This window comes from Euprymna scolopes, chromosome 20 (assembly GCF_053919585.1).
Source record: "Euprymna scolopes isolate OS-2025 chromosome 20, ASM5391958v1, whole genome shotgun sequence".
NCBI lineage: Eukaryota > Metazoa > Mollusca > Cephalopoda > Sepiida > Sepiolidae > Euprymna > Euprymna scolopes.
The window spans coordinates 89,554,854-89,570,654 of NC_136501.1; the positions used below are offsets into that span (position 1 = coordinate 89,554,854).

The 15,801-nt window shown below is 29.0% G+C and overlaps 1 protein-coding gene across 12 annotated transcripts in view; it reads left to right on the top strand.

Annotated features, from left to right (window-relative positions):
• Positions 1–15,801, top strand: part of LOC145241637 (titin-like) — a 698,616-nt gene that overhangs the window by 144,729 nt on the left and 538,086 nt on the right. For 4 of the 12 annotated variants that reach the window (XM_080104717.1, XM_080104725.1, XM_080104729.1 and 1 more), the window contains exons 48-51: positions 3,170–3,277; positions 6,048–6,368; positions 6,887–6,985; positions 11,003–11,059. In XM_080104717.1, coding sequence (XP_079960843.1) covers positions 3,170–3,277; positions 6,048–6,368; positions 6,887–6,985; positions 11,003–11,059 — 585 coding nt within the window. The remainder of the gene's footprint in view (positions 1–3,169; positions 3,278–6,047; positions 6,369–6,886; positions 6,986–11,002; positions 11,060–15,801) is intronic. The other 8 variants (XM_080104718.1, XM_080104724.1, XM_080104722.1 and 5 more) reach the window with 3 other exon arrangements.

Genomic DNA, 15,801 nt, shown 5'->3' on the forward strand with positions numbered 1-15,801 from the left:
ATAAAAAATAAAAAAAATTATTCAAGTTTAAAAATCCCTCATTGACTTCTTCCTCGGCATGTACATGTTTTTTTGTTTTTTTTTTTTAAATATTTTTAAGTTTATCCTATTGAGTAGAATTATTAGTAATTTTTTTTTTTTTTGCATGATTTCATTTTGTCATTTTTTTTATTTTCACATTTTCATGCGATACGTTTTTGTTGTGTTTTTTTAAGTATTATTTGATGAAGTTTTATGTTAGTATTAGAATCAAATCCTTAACATATTACTTTATTTTGATAAAAAAAAATATTTGGTGCTTATTTACTTGGTAAAATACTTTCTTAAAAGACAAGTGTTGCTTCATATTAGTAATAAAAATATTATATTTATTTTTGTTTAGAAAATACTTAAAGAGACTCAAGTGAAATATGGCAATTAAAAATAAAATAACAGGAAAACTTATGGACATATTTATCAGTAAAAAATATCAGTGTACACCAAAAATTACAGAAAATTATGGAGTAGAATTCTAATAAAAAATAAACAAAGTCAACGAACTCTAAATGACGAAACTTCATGGCGTTTTCATATTAGAAGAAAGGATCTTTTACGCCATGCTATATGTAAATGCTTGTGTGTGCGTGTTACCCATGGAAAGGCTAGAAAATCTACATAAAAACTAGCAATGCATATATCATTTTCCGAAAAAGACAATGGAAGTGGTCCCGGATCTCTAAGTACTCTTTTTTGGGGGCTATGCAGACAGAAACCGTCTTAAAACTTTAATTACATAGTATTTTAATGAAAGTAGAGGGCAAAATAATAATAGTGGGGCAGATTGCGGAAAGAATCTTTCACTTGGTGCTTGTATCACTAAGTGAAAGATTCTTATGGAATATTGAGATAACCTGCCCCACTATAGGAGAAGTAGTAAAAACAGACAAAATATAAATAAATATGGTGTTATAAGCATAGTGAAAACAAAGACAAATAAAAAAGAAATATAGGATTATGAGCGACAATAGTTTTCCTAGTTAAATTATAAACGTTGACTTTTCCTGCAAGTTATTTTTTCTTTTTATAAAAATATCAAACAAGTGTACTACAGTAAGATTAATCTATAATGCTTAAAAGGGGGGAAAAATGTATGCAAGAATCACTATGAAAATCCCCACTCACAAAAAAGAAAAAAAAATTACCATTTCTACATCAAGAAAGTAATCACCTTTTCTAAATCTTAGATATTATACACCCAGGGCAACGCCGATCTAAAAAATATAAATTTTGTGGATATTTGTTTGGGATTTTTAAAAGATTTTTAGCTGGACATACAAACATACAGAAAAGTGTTATTTTATATAAAAGAAGATAAAATAAGTTAATGTTTGATTCTATTAACTGAAAATATTTTTCTTTTTTCAGCATATTTTTGATTTTTTTAAAGTTTTTATTTATGACAGATTTTTGCTTTTCCAAATCAGGCAAACGCTTTCGGCAAATACCTTTTCACGCGTTTTTTTTTATATTATTTTTTTTTTCTTCAGTTATTATACAAAAATTAAAGTTTCCCTTACTGGAGTTATTACATATGTAGAGATCTGAATGTTTCTTTAAAGTTCTTCCTTATTTCCCAAACGTGAAGTAAGGTAGTGGAGAACACTAATTTTGACCAATTAACAATTAATCATTTTTATGGTCTTTGCTTGGTTTTGCCAGTTTCGAGGATAAGAATTTATCTGGTCTGGTGGAGTATCAAGCTAAGTGCTATTACTATAGCGGTAACATCTCTAGGATAAAGTGCATCACTCCTGGCATGAACCTGAGTATAGCCACCCTAAAAATATCATCGTACTATTTGGATACTTTGGACTACTGTTCTCATTTTGAGTGTCATTTCACAATGTTTTGTTTCCGACCTTCTTCAGATGTTTCTGTCGAACTCAGGAATTTGGGCGGAACCCTTTATTTACTTCACCAAATTGTCCAAATTCCCAGGTTCGATAGAAATAGTCCCGAGTTTGACAAGATACACCTGAAGAAGGCTGGAGGTTGTGAAAATGACACTCAAAACGAGAACAGTAGTCGAAATAATCCAAATCATACAAATAACCAATCCTCATCTCAAAAATTCAGAAACTTAATAAAGAGATTTTATTTGATCTTGATATATTATACTACTTTAAATATTTCATCAGGATTTATTTGTTGAGGGAAATATCTTTATGGCATGTTGTCTTCACAAAACCCTGTACAGAAAGATTGAGGTCAGTGTCTAGTCAGCATTCAAGTTCTCTTCTTACATAAATTTGCTTGTGTAAGCATTTAAACTCAAAATATTATTATTTATACTTGATTTTTTTTTTTTCAAATACCAATTTATTTTCTATTATTTTGTAATGTCTAACATTATATTTTTGGGGTTTGCTTCCACTTTTTATGTGGGATTGTTCTGTAGAAGATGCTGACACTGTTTGAATTAGGAGTAATTGTTAAGCATTAAAGATAAAAATTTTAGTTTTCTTTTTAAAACTGAGTCAAAGAAACAAATGTACAATCCAGATTATTGACTTGGTTGCGCCTAAATAATTGAAGAATGGATTAAGAGAATTCAATCAAATTTAGCTGGACATACAAACACACATAACCCTTGGAATATTGAATGTGTCAGTGACAATCATGATGATACCACTGCTGTAGATCATCGTAATTGTCTAGTAGATTTGATTTGCAACTCCACTTCTTCAGCAAGGTTGTTTTGTTAATGATGATATGAAATGACTTCCTCTGACTCGCAGGAACGCAACTGAAATTACTTTCCTTGATTTTGATATTTTCAATTACTTCCCTTTGACTGGTCCACATTCATTTAATCCATATTAAGATTTTAAGTTTTTTTTTGTAAGAACATATATTCATTGCACAATAGCGATGTGTATTTATTATTTTTTTTCTTTTTTTTACTTTATTATGTACAATAACTGGTTATTTTATTTGAATTTATTAAATGAAGTGACTTCTTTCCTTGATTATGATGTTTTAAATCATTTCCCTTTGATTGATCACGTTAAGATTAAGTTTGTAAGAAGTTGATATGTTTATTACATAATAGCTATAAATATTCATTTTTTTTTCTTCTCTTTTTGATTTTCTTCACATATAATAACGTTGTTTCATTTGAATTCATCAGTTCGTATCAGATACATGAGGACGGTCTTGTACAGCAAATAGGATATGCATCTGAAACCGAATCGGGTGTTGTTAAAATCAACAGAAAGAAATCAAAAAAGAAACCCAGGTCTGTTTAGATAAAGTATAGATGTAAGATGTAGACTTTGTAGCATCGTCAGTATGCAATATTTGTGCGATAACGTCCGTCCACTTTTGTACATTTTCAATGTAACGATTGCTAGTTATACTAATAAATAATGTAGATTTAGTTTAATTTTATATTGGTTTAATCCCTTTAGTCTTCAATGTTATTTTTGTTAGTATACAGTAAAAATGTTTTAACCTTTATCCTTGAGTGGCCCTTGGGCCTTCATAAACCGTGAATCCCTAGTAAAAACATAAACTAAAAGTAAAATTCGTTTTTGTTACTGTCTTTTAGTCTTTTCATGCATTGGTTGATTTGTCTAGAAATCTATTTGTCCGTTTGATTTTCTTAGAATTATTTTTTATTTTTATTTTTTTTTTTTTTTGCATGAAATTATTTGTAAATTATTAGTAAATTTTAAATTATTTGCATATGATTGAAGAAAACTGATGACGGGATTTTTTGTTTAATGCTAAATAATTGCAAATATCCGAAATTTCCTAACTAATCACTATTAGTCACTATTTATACAAAGCCAGTTGTGATGAGCACAGAATTTTTCTTTAAAAAGAAAACGTTATTTAACTATTGTAATTCTAAACTAAATAATAAAACCTGAACAACAACAGAAGTAACATTAAACTTTTCACATAATACATTAAAAAACCTACCATTTTAATTGTGTGAAACATTAAAGACACCTTGAACAATAACTAGGTCATAGTTTTTTCTTCAATTTGTACAATTATGATTAACTTTATAAACAACATTATCAAAATAACTATTTACAAAGTTTATTATTTCGATTGAAGTTCTATCCTATCTTTTAAGACGTCAAATTATAATGACTAACTTAGCAAAACAATTTTTTTTCATTTACTGGCAGCATTAGTACGGAAGTGTTGGCTTATATTTAACTAGCAAGTCAACCTGGAGTTGTTTGGTTCAAAAATGTGCCATATTTCTGTTAAAACATCTATCTCTCTGCCCCTCTTTATCTGCCTCAGTAGTTGTCTCGTCCCCCCTCCCCGTCTTGCTCTTTTTTTCTCTACCCACTCCATACACAAGACGTTCACACAGACAACCCCATTTTATTTCAATTCCTAGAGACACAAGGAAAGTAATTTCTTAATTAAAAGCCAGAGTTACTTCCCTTTAGTACACGAAAATGTCTGGAAAGATGACCCTTCTCTTCACCTATAACGAAATCTGTGCTAGTTTAGTCTCAAAGAAAAAGGAATCTTTAATAAATTTTAGATGATATTAATTTCAGGCAACAATGATAAAGAATATACTAACTTTGTGGATTTTTGTTTTGTATTGTTGGATTTCTAGCTGGTTATACACACACAAGCAGCCATTGATACACACAACTGTCCTTTATGTAATAGTCTTGCAAAATGTGTGAAGATTATAGTGCCGCATCTGTTGGTTGTTTGCTGTGCAAGTTTTAAAAGCTGATTGTTTGTTTTTTTCTTTATTAAATTTTATTTTTTTTATTATACACTTAAATATTTTATTGATTACAGCGCTTGGATATGCAAATCGATTGTTTTGCTATAATTATTGTTATAGTTGTTGTTGTTGTCATTATTATAATCATCATCATCGTCGGCGGCGGCGGCGTCCTCGTCGTTGTTATTTTAGTTGAATCCCTGTTATTATTATGTAAATAATTTGGACCAGCATCATTATATTTCACCTGTTAAGCAAATTTCCATGCCCCCTCCCACAAAAACAATAATAATACATTATTTTTGTTTGTTATTGTTTTGACTATAGAGACCATTTGAACAAATTCAATTATCTATAGTGGAGCATTTTACCTAAATGCTATAAGGAGGTCACCTACATTTCATTCATTGTATGTCATACTTTATATATATGGGGACGTCTATAATATATATATATATATATATATATATATATATATATATATATATATATACTTATAAAATAATTTACAACCTAAATATTTGTAAATAAAATATAATAATAAGCTATTGTTGTTTTATTTCAGTAGTTCAGATAATTGTTTATTCATACATTAGTTAAAATCTGAATGAAACATGTCTTCTATTTTTCTTTCACAAAGATATTATTTGAAATAGCGTTTCTTGTGTTTGTGAAGATGTTTAATACTTTATATAACAATAAAACTGTTCATTTGACAAAGAGTCTAAAATTTGAATGTGTAGTATTTTTTTTTTTTTAGATCAAAGTGAAATTGTTTTAAATTGATTATATGTAATTTGAATTCGGCACTTTGAAATGTTTATATTTTCTTTTCAAAAACAAAACATCCTCACAAACTTTGTCATATCTCTATATTTTTTTGTGTGCAGCGTCTCAATTTGAATGCTAATATGCTTTTCTGTGCAGCATATCAATTATGAATGCTAATGTTATAGATGAATGTTTTCTTAGCATTCATTGATTATTTTTCAAAAACACAAAAGTGAAAATTGTTTTCCCTCAAAATTAAGCCTTTTTCTTGTCTAATCCGTTTTATAGGAAAAATGATGTATGCATGCATTACTTATATATCATAAATAATTTGAGATTTGTGTTGTATGCATTATTTATTATATATAAGTAATTTGAGATATGTGAGCTCAATAATATTGTGTTCTAGATATTATTGATTTTGCTTTTGGATTTAGCAGATTACACAAAGAAAAAAAATAATTACTAGCTTCCTTTTTGCCTCTTATTTGACTGATACCTGTATTTATCCTGACCTCCTCTGCAGTGCACCAACTGTTGCAAGTTCGAAACCCACCAGGGCCAGAGGCAAAGTTCCTGCAGTTTTGCCTAAACCTGAAGAAGCTGTTCAGCCTTCTGATGAAACCGATTTCAAGCAGCCATTGATATCACAAGCGAAGATGCTTTTTGATCCAACTGGAAAGCCACTTCCTCCACCAGCCACTCTTCCCAAGGAGTCAGTTGCACCGAGCACAATGCCAGTTTATGCAACAGCCAAACATGTTGCTGCACCAACTCCAACTATTGCTCCTTCTCAAGCTCCAGTTTCTGCTGCACCAACTGTGGGTCGTGGAGACTCACCACCAAGGTTCATAAGCAGTTTATTACACATGCATGTCAATGTAGTTTCGAAAAAGTCAATTTCAAAATATCTCATCAACATCTAACTACATCATTGTGTACATGGAAAAAAAAGTCTGTTCATAAGCAGTTTAACATAAAAATGCATCATTTTTTTTTCATTCTTCTGTAGTTTATTTTTATTTATAATAAATACAGTATTTCATGCTTCTTTTTGTTTTCTCATTTATGTTTCATTTCTCACAGAAACATTGTACAACAATCTTAAGTGAAATTAAAAATTCAGATTTATCTTCTTGCAATGATTTCGTGTTAAAAAATGTGCTTGTAACTAAATTAAAAATTGCAAAAAAAAACAGCCCTTTCTTTAATTTTAATATAATACTTATTATTACTTAGTTGTTCAATTTAAATTATTGATTCATCACAGAATGTATGAACTGTGTGAAAGATGGATGAGATGCACTCCATTTTGATATCGAATGTCATAATTTATGATGGGTAAAATCTTTCTTCCAACAACAGCTATGAACTTCAGGAAGAAGGACCAGTACAACAGATTAGCTATGCTTCTGAAATAGGAAGCGCTGTCCTCAAAATTGTTGAGCAAGTGGATATTAAGAGGTTTGTTTCATGTTGTGGTGGATCTAGATTTTAGTGCTCCCCATGTTGAAACACAACTTTGTATGCATTTTATTAACCCAAATATCCATCTGCTTGAAATGCGCATCTGTTAATCTGTTAATCTGTTACGCAGGTTACCAATGTTCCTATTACTTTTATCCAGTGTGTGTTTTTCTTTCATTTTTATTTAACAATTTTTCCCCAACCTCTTTTTCGAAAATTGCCAACCAACCTCCATATTAGAACTCATATGCAAATACTGATTTAAGCAAATGATGTTTTTGTTACAAAATTATCTCGTTAGACATCCTTCAATTTGTATTATTTGGACTACTATTCACATCTTAGATGGCTATATTCACAACGTTTCGGCCGATGTAACCTTTGAAATTGTTAAATCTATACAGAGTCCTTAGCACAATGGAATAAAGTGCTAAGTAATAATCATTTATAAGTGACAGTCGTATAGAGGTTGAAGGTTTACATATATGGTGATACTAAAAATATAATTAAATTACTTACAATTTCTGGCCGGTCATGACTGATAGAACAAGAACAATCTACTCTCATGGACTAAAAAAAGGTTAAATAATCTGTACTCAGTTTAACATAAAAATTTCTGAGTTCAGAAAGATGCCTCTGAAGAAGGGTGAAGGTTACATAGACTGAAACGTAGTGTGAAAAACATCCAAGATGAGAACAGTAGTCTGAATAATACAAATTATCGATCCTTCTGAAACCTTACAATTCAACTCTTATCTTTGAGTGGCCTTGGGGCCCTGGTAATCAGTGACTCTTTAATACATAAAAAATTATATTAATAACATTTATAGAACCATTTAATAAAATCGTAATTTCTCCTTAAAGTGTTTTATTATTTTTAATGATATTTTTAGTTAAACTTAATATTTTTATACTTTCTTGATAAATAAAAAGTACAAATTGTTGAAATGATCTTTCATAATCTTTGCAACCTGCTGTATGAAGGTTTCTTCCTCTGTTCATGTTCTTAATTGCTTTCCTGTTTGTGTTGTTCCTTTTTACTCTCACCAGTTTGTTCAATGGACCAATCAGATTTCAGTAAACTGTTCAGTTCATTTGATGTTAGACTGTTCTGCTTTTTCTAAACTATTTTGCATGTAAGCAGTTTTTATGCATAGAATTTCGAAGGGAGCTGGACAATACAAACTGAACGAACTACGCTTCAGCGTCAAGAAGTTTTCTAGAATTATCTGAGGTTTTTGAAGGAATCCATTAATATGTTGGGTTACACATTTTAATGCAATGTCTCATTTGTTTCCTTAGATTAGTTTAATGTGACATGAATAAACAAGTCTTGTATTGGGTAAAACCTCCCACTCTCAAGAGTATACTACTAAAATAATTAATAAAATTCACAATTCTTTTTGATATCCAATCATATTTGGTACAAATCAACTTCAGGTTGCGATTGATTTGTCCACCATGTTTAAGTCATGAATGTCCAACAGTTTTTAATTTTGGATTATTTAGACTACTGTTCTCATTTTTTGTTTTATTTTCATAACGATTTGGCCAATGTAACCTCTGACCTTCTTCAAATATATCTTGTCGAATTCTGGGAATCTTTCTATCTAACTCAAAAATATGCATAGAATTTCAAACAAACCCTTTATTTAATCTAGTTTCATCAATCATGTATAAATAAAAGGTTCCATTCAAAATTCTCTGCAGATTACTAATTTGATAGAAAAATTCCCAAGTTCAACATGATACACTTGAAGAAGGCCGAAGGTTACATCAACCGAAACATAGTGAAAATAACACTCAAGATGAAAACAATAGTTCAAAGAAATCAAATAACACATACAAAAAAAATTCAGAAACATAAATATATTTGTTGAATAACTTAAATTCACTTTCATGTTTATACTTTGTTTGATAGCCATCTAATCATATGCAGGGACACTTTGATGATTGGTTTATCAATAGACGATGTGGTTCTGAATGGGTTTCACACTCACTAGGGATTACCCCCTCCGTAGGTTTTATCTAAGAGGTTATCTCAAAGATAATGTCTATAAAAAAATAAAATAACAGACTATTTCTGAACTGAAGATGGCCATCATAGCCAAATCAGGGCAGTTCCAAGAGAGGAATATGTCAGAATTATTGACATTTTTGAACATCATATCCAAGTGTTCTTATGATTGAATGCCGATGAGCAAAGAACTGTTGAATATTCATAACTGAAACTTGGTGGATAAGGCAAGCATAAATTGAAATGTATATGTATTAAGTGGGGTTAGATGTTACAAAGAAATGTTAATTTTATTCATGATTTAATAAGTGTCATTTTTATTGGGTCACCGTTTATATTAAAACGATGTACACTAAAAAGACTTTCTCAGCTTGTGTCATTTTCCCTTTATAATTTTACCATTATTAAAGTACATTAGAATTAATTAGTAGAGAATTAAAAACAATAAAACAACATTCATTCCTTTTTAGTCACAGCATGATTCTACTTCTCGAGATTTTAATGGTAAAATCTACTATTAATCTGACATTTCATGGCATGTTATATTGAGCAGACACGACAAAAACACAAATAGTTTCTGACTTCCGCTTAGAAAGACTATTTCTTTTATTTTTCGTTTAAATTCAGCAAGTCATTATTTCCTTTGATTCATTCAGAAATCTTCATAAAAGTGTGGTTATTAAAAAAAATATTATGGTACATGTAAAGAATAGGCATTCAGTAAGAGAATCCCAAGTCAGTCCAAGCAATGACTGAAGCAATTTACGATTTAATAGCCACGTAAAAAATGTAAAAATGCAGACGACACTAGGTATGTAAAGGGTGCAATGTTAGAATTAGGGTTAAAAAATTTTATCACCCATTAAAATTATAAAATAAAAAGGGGTGGGGAGGGGATTCCTAAAAGCAAACAAAAGAAGGTGGTTCTCAAATTGTAAACTACTTGAGCCATTTCCAGGACTGACTCGGGATTCTCTGTCGATACTTGAGTCTAGCTGGGTAAGTATTGAAATTCTCTGGGTACCTATTTCTTACAAGTACTAAAATAATATTAAAGAAAAATGTGATGTTATGATAGAAACAATGTGCTGGACGATATATTTGTCCTTTGATTGTCTTTAATGATAAGCGAAGGAATAAGGGGAGGTTACTTTGTGGGAAGTAAATCGTAGCAGTCTAAATAGTAAAGCATGTTCCTACATCCTGTTTGCTCCATATCATTTTTATGTTATATTCTCACATTTAAAAGAACTTACTGACTGAAGTGTTGAAAAGGCTTTAAATTCAACCAAATAGTGAAAAAGGCCTGATGTGACTGAGAGTTTATATACACATGTTTGCAGTGTATCCCTTAATGTAAAAAAAGGCATGTTGAAATACCATATAGGTTTTATAACAAATGTTTGTTCTTGAAAACCCCCACCCCCTCCAACTCCATCCCCCAAAACCTATTTTCAATTTGTGTTCATACCCATAATCCATATGTATATATTCCTAAATCCTTTCTTTACTTACATATTAAATCACAGGAATTTTGACTTAATTATTACAACCTGTTTGTCTTCTGTATTAATAAATGATAGCCATTATCTAAAATATTTAATGTTTACTCTTACTTATGTTAAATTGCAATAATTTTAAGTAAATTATTAAAAAATTGTTTGTCTTCTGTATTTATATTCATTATAGCCCTTATTTCAAATATTTAATGACTCCATGCTTTCTTATTTGATGATGTTTCTAATGGCTTTAACTTTAATCATAAATGCTATTTAAAATATATGATTTTTTATACAAAGTTAATCTTGATTTTTAGTTGTTATTGAGCTGTTAATCATATTAAGGTATACATTTTTTCAGCATTTTTAAATATTCATGCAATACATTAATATATATTCACTGTTTATCACCATTACCATAAAAGAAAAGAAAAAATACTTTTTCATAAATCCCGTTTATGGAATATATACATTGATGGAACCATTTTTTTTTAATAGGGATGATGGGAAGCAAGTGACGGAACCTCTCCCCGTTTCCGAAAAGACTGAACCAAGGTTAATATATCATCTTTATTACTTAGTTCTATTTTTAAAAATATAATTTGCCACTTTTTTCTGACTTAAAATGTTCCTAGTTTTCCTATCATCATTTTACCTTTTTTTTTTTTTAACTATTGTTGCCTTCATTCTTATAATTAAACGCTGCTAAACAATGGTATGGCCTTTTCATGTATGAACATTTTTTTTTCTTAGAAATTCACATAAAAATAAAAATTAAATTAAATATGGTCATCTTTATCTAATTCTTAAAGTAATTTATTCTATTCAATATAAAAGCACACTGTATTATTTCAATTTGTTAATCTCTTAAAATATATAGACACACACATACACACATATATATGGGTGTGTATGTATATATTATAAACACTATGTATACGTACATAAAATGTTATATATATTATATCTATGTATATATGTATGTTTATGTACATATATATATATGTATAGATAATAGATTGTTTGTATGCATATATTATAAATATTGTATATATGTATGGGTACTATGTAAAATATATATACTCTATATATGTCTATATTTAGATGTGTATGTAAATGTATGTATAGAATATGTATAGTATGTGTATATATATATATATATATATATATATATGTATATATATATAGTACATATAGGTGCGTGTATGTATGTGTGTATATATATATATATATATATATATATATATATATAATTTATGACTTTATTACACACACACACACACACACACACACACACACATATATATATATAGAGAGAGTAAAATGAAAGATCAGAAGTATATCATACTATGATTTAATGTCAATTTCGGAGCAAAAGAAATCTTACACATGTTTCTGGAAATGCTTCACTTAGTTTTGGGAATTGATTCTCTTAAGAATCGATCTGAACTATATAAAAGAATTGTTTGTTTTTATTTTATATATAATTATGCACACACATACACACACAAAAGGTAATGTTGCATTTTGCATAAATCATTGTGATAATATAGAAGAATATTTGCGCTAGATTTTATCGCAAGGCATTGATTCGGCATAAAATATAGATTGTATGTTATGTCTGCTCCTCTTTTTAATCCTAAATCTAATAGATGATCATGGATCTTTTCATCAAAGTAAAAATTAAGAATCTTATTTTTTAAATCAAAATTTAGTTTTGTTTGCATATCTACTGTTATTGGATACATATTTTCAAATCTAAGTTCCTTTTTTAAATGTCGACCTTGTATGTAAGATATCATTGTCAGAATGTTGTCATACGTACTGATAAAATAATTTATTCCAATTTTAATATAAATTCTGCATACGTTTCTGCATGTTAGATAAGTGTGAATGTGTTAAGAATTCCGTATTGAGTTCTAAACTATTAATTTGTGATTTGAGTCCATATAACATAATATAAAAAAAGGGCTCCTTCAGTCTTTGGCAGACTATTGATACCCACGAAGGGGTGTCTTCACGTAAAATTTTTGTGGCCAAAGGTGTGCAATCTCCAACCATACCTCTCCCGAGTCGATATTGTTAAATACCAGTGGCAAGTGAAGTACAGAACTACAAGAAACAAATGCTGAGATAAGCAGAATTCTGAAATGGTCACCCATCTGGTATTAAACAGGCTCAACATTGCTTAACTTTGCTGATCTGACGAGAACCGGTGTGTCAATGCGATTATACCGTATATTATTAATGTTTACTCTTACAACATAATATACGTCTATATCTAATGCTGAATTCACATATTGAGATAGCCTCTGATACAAATATTATTTTTCACATATATTATGTGCACAGTGAGTGGAACTAAATTTTCGCCAATTTTAATAGTTTTCCCATCTATATAATTGATTCAAACGAACACAAAATATATGTGTTGACATGAAATTAACAAGCAACTAAATAGACCAGCAATATAATTGAATAGTTTTAAGAAAACAACGTTTTTTTTAAATGAGATTGAAAAAAAAAAATAATTATACAAATCAGTTATGGTCACTTAAGTAATATTAATGCACAAAAACAAACAAAAAGAAAAAAGCAAAAAAATTAAAATTATTAATTAAGCACATATCGACCGAGTGCAACAAATTTCTCTTAATAGAAATTGAAAGGTCTTGTAAATATAAAAGCACATTGTATTATTTCAATTTGTTAATCTCTTAAATATATAGACACACACACACATGGATGTATATGTATTTATAGTTTCATATAACGTCTACTATTTTTAGTTGAGTTCAAAACATTTTCTTTCTTACGCAGTTTAAAAAAATGTCTTTTCAGTATTATTCGATTATATTTTTACTTGTTTATTCATTATACCTTATTGGGGTGTCATTTTTTTTTTTTAATTAAAAATTTAATGTCAACATGCGTTAGTTTTTCTTTGCTTCAAAATTGACATTAAATCACAGTATGATATCATTGATCTGTCAATTTATGTATTTATAACTCTATTACAAATTTTGAAATAAGTATTTAAAATTTTGAATATTGAGATTCATTTTTGCTGTGGACTTTGATTCGTATAAGTATCAATCTGATTTATATAAAATAACTATATATTAGTGATGGGACGATTCCAATATTTATTCTTTTTTTCATTTTCGGATTACTGTAAAGACATATGCAATATGTGTATATATTTTCAAAAACTTAGATAATACATTTATGGTAGAATATATTGATTTTCGTTTTACTGGTAGTTTAAAATCAATAAATATCATTTCATCATTAGTATCAACAATGAAAAATTCATTTTAAACCACAAAAATGAATAAATAATCATTTTGGCATCACAAAATTGGCATAAATTTTTCTGATATCACTTTCAATACCTCTTAAAGTTCAGATTTTTTCCAATTCCTAATCGTCCTAACACTAATATATATATATTACATTTACAAACATAAATTCACAAAGAAAACTATTTCTCATCCTAAAGATTTTTAGTGCTAGATAATTATGTAATTATTTTCATTACTACAACAAATTAAAGCAAGATGATTAACCAAATGTCAATGACAAAGCTATGTGAATTAATAAAAGTAATTTAGTGGTTATTACTGAATGATAATTTAATGATTACAATATTATTTCAAATGTTAGGTCGACAATAATTAATGCATATATTCCCATTCATTTATTCATTCTATTTCCTTACAACTTATATATATATATATATATATATATATATATATATATATATATATATATATATATATATATATATATAAGGACATATCTATGTTTGTATCTTTAAATAATTATTGTCATTGTAATTATAACTATTACTTCATTCCATAAAGTAAAGTCTACTATTGGTGTCAGATAAAAAATCTTCATATTTAAGTAGAATTTTATTTATTAACATATATTAGATTGTAATAAGTTCCTTTTGTCCAGCAATTCACCAGCTTTCTCATACAGTATTTCATAAAAATGTTCCGGTTGGATTCAAGAATAGTTTCAATAATTTATGTAAGAATAATTCGGCATAAAATGTACAAGGTGGTTTTATAATTAACAGAATCACGAATAAATGAAATTGAACTAAAGTAATAATTGTTAAATGAAATTGAGCAAAATCAGGAAAGTATGGGATATTTTGTAATCTTTGAAATTTTAGATGTGCCTTTTTCATTCGTAAATCTATGCATAATCAAGGTGGAAACCAAAACCTTTCGATATTGAACAAATTTTACACATATCATCAAAAAACGTTTAAATGATTAAGTTTTAAACAAATTTAGGCTGTAATTTTCATATTAAAAATCAAAGTGAATTGATTACATTAACACAATTTTGACTAAATAGAGTACATTTTTTAATTTAGGCCTCCATAAATTATATTCTTGCAAAATATCTATTATATTTTTTATTCAATTCAATTTAATAAATTGGTAAAGAATTATCACACGAATAGGGTCATGTAAAAGCGAGTTATAAAAAACAGGAGGTGGTAACGATAAAAATATTTAGGGCTTTGATACATTCAGCATTGCCTTGAACTATTTAGACATCTGAGGGTTGACCTGGCAACTTATTCTACTTCTCAGCGACCCACTAAAGAAGAAGCCTTTTAAGAATTCAGCCATTTTTTTTGTGTTTTCATGAAGCCTTTTTTGTGAAACTTGTGTGCAGAAGAGATCACACAACATATTAGAGTTGTCATACATGTTGTTTAAAGGCAGAATGACGTCACCATGCAGCTGCCTATGCTTCAGTAAGTACAGTTAAGGGCATCAAAATATTGCTTGTAGGATTTTCTGTAGAGGCAGTGGACCATCCATGTCGTCAACCTCTGAACTTGCTCAAGGTGTTGGATATTTCAATCAAGATAGTGATGAAACGTGGATGCCATATTCTAGAATGGGTTGTAACAGAGCCACAAACAATGGGAGGAAGATGCCGTTACAATGGCAAAGGATCAGTTGATGAGAAAGAGCATTTTATCGTCAGTCACTTTGGTGAACTTATGAAAACCAATATGTCACTGTGATGGTGGGTAGATAAGAAAGAATATTTGATTGTCAGTCGCTTTTAAAGTAATAGAAACAAGAGAATTGCTGTTGTGTACTCCTTTAGGGAAAACTCCTTGTAAGTATGTTTTCCCAGCCTGATGTTCAGCTAGTTTAAATCGCATCCGATACAGATACATTGTAACCTACTCTTCATCCTCCTCACATTAAGAATAATATATCTATAGATAAGATGACTGCTATTTATCATTTGTAAGT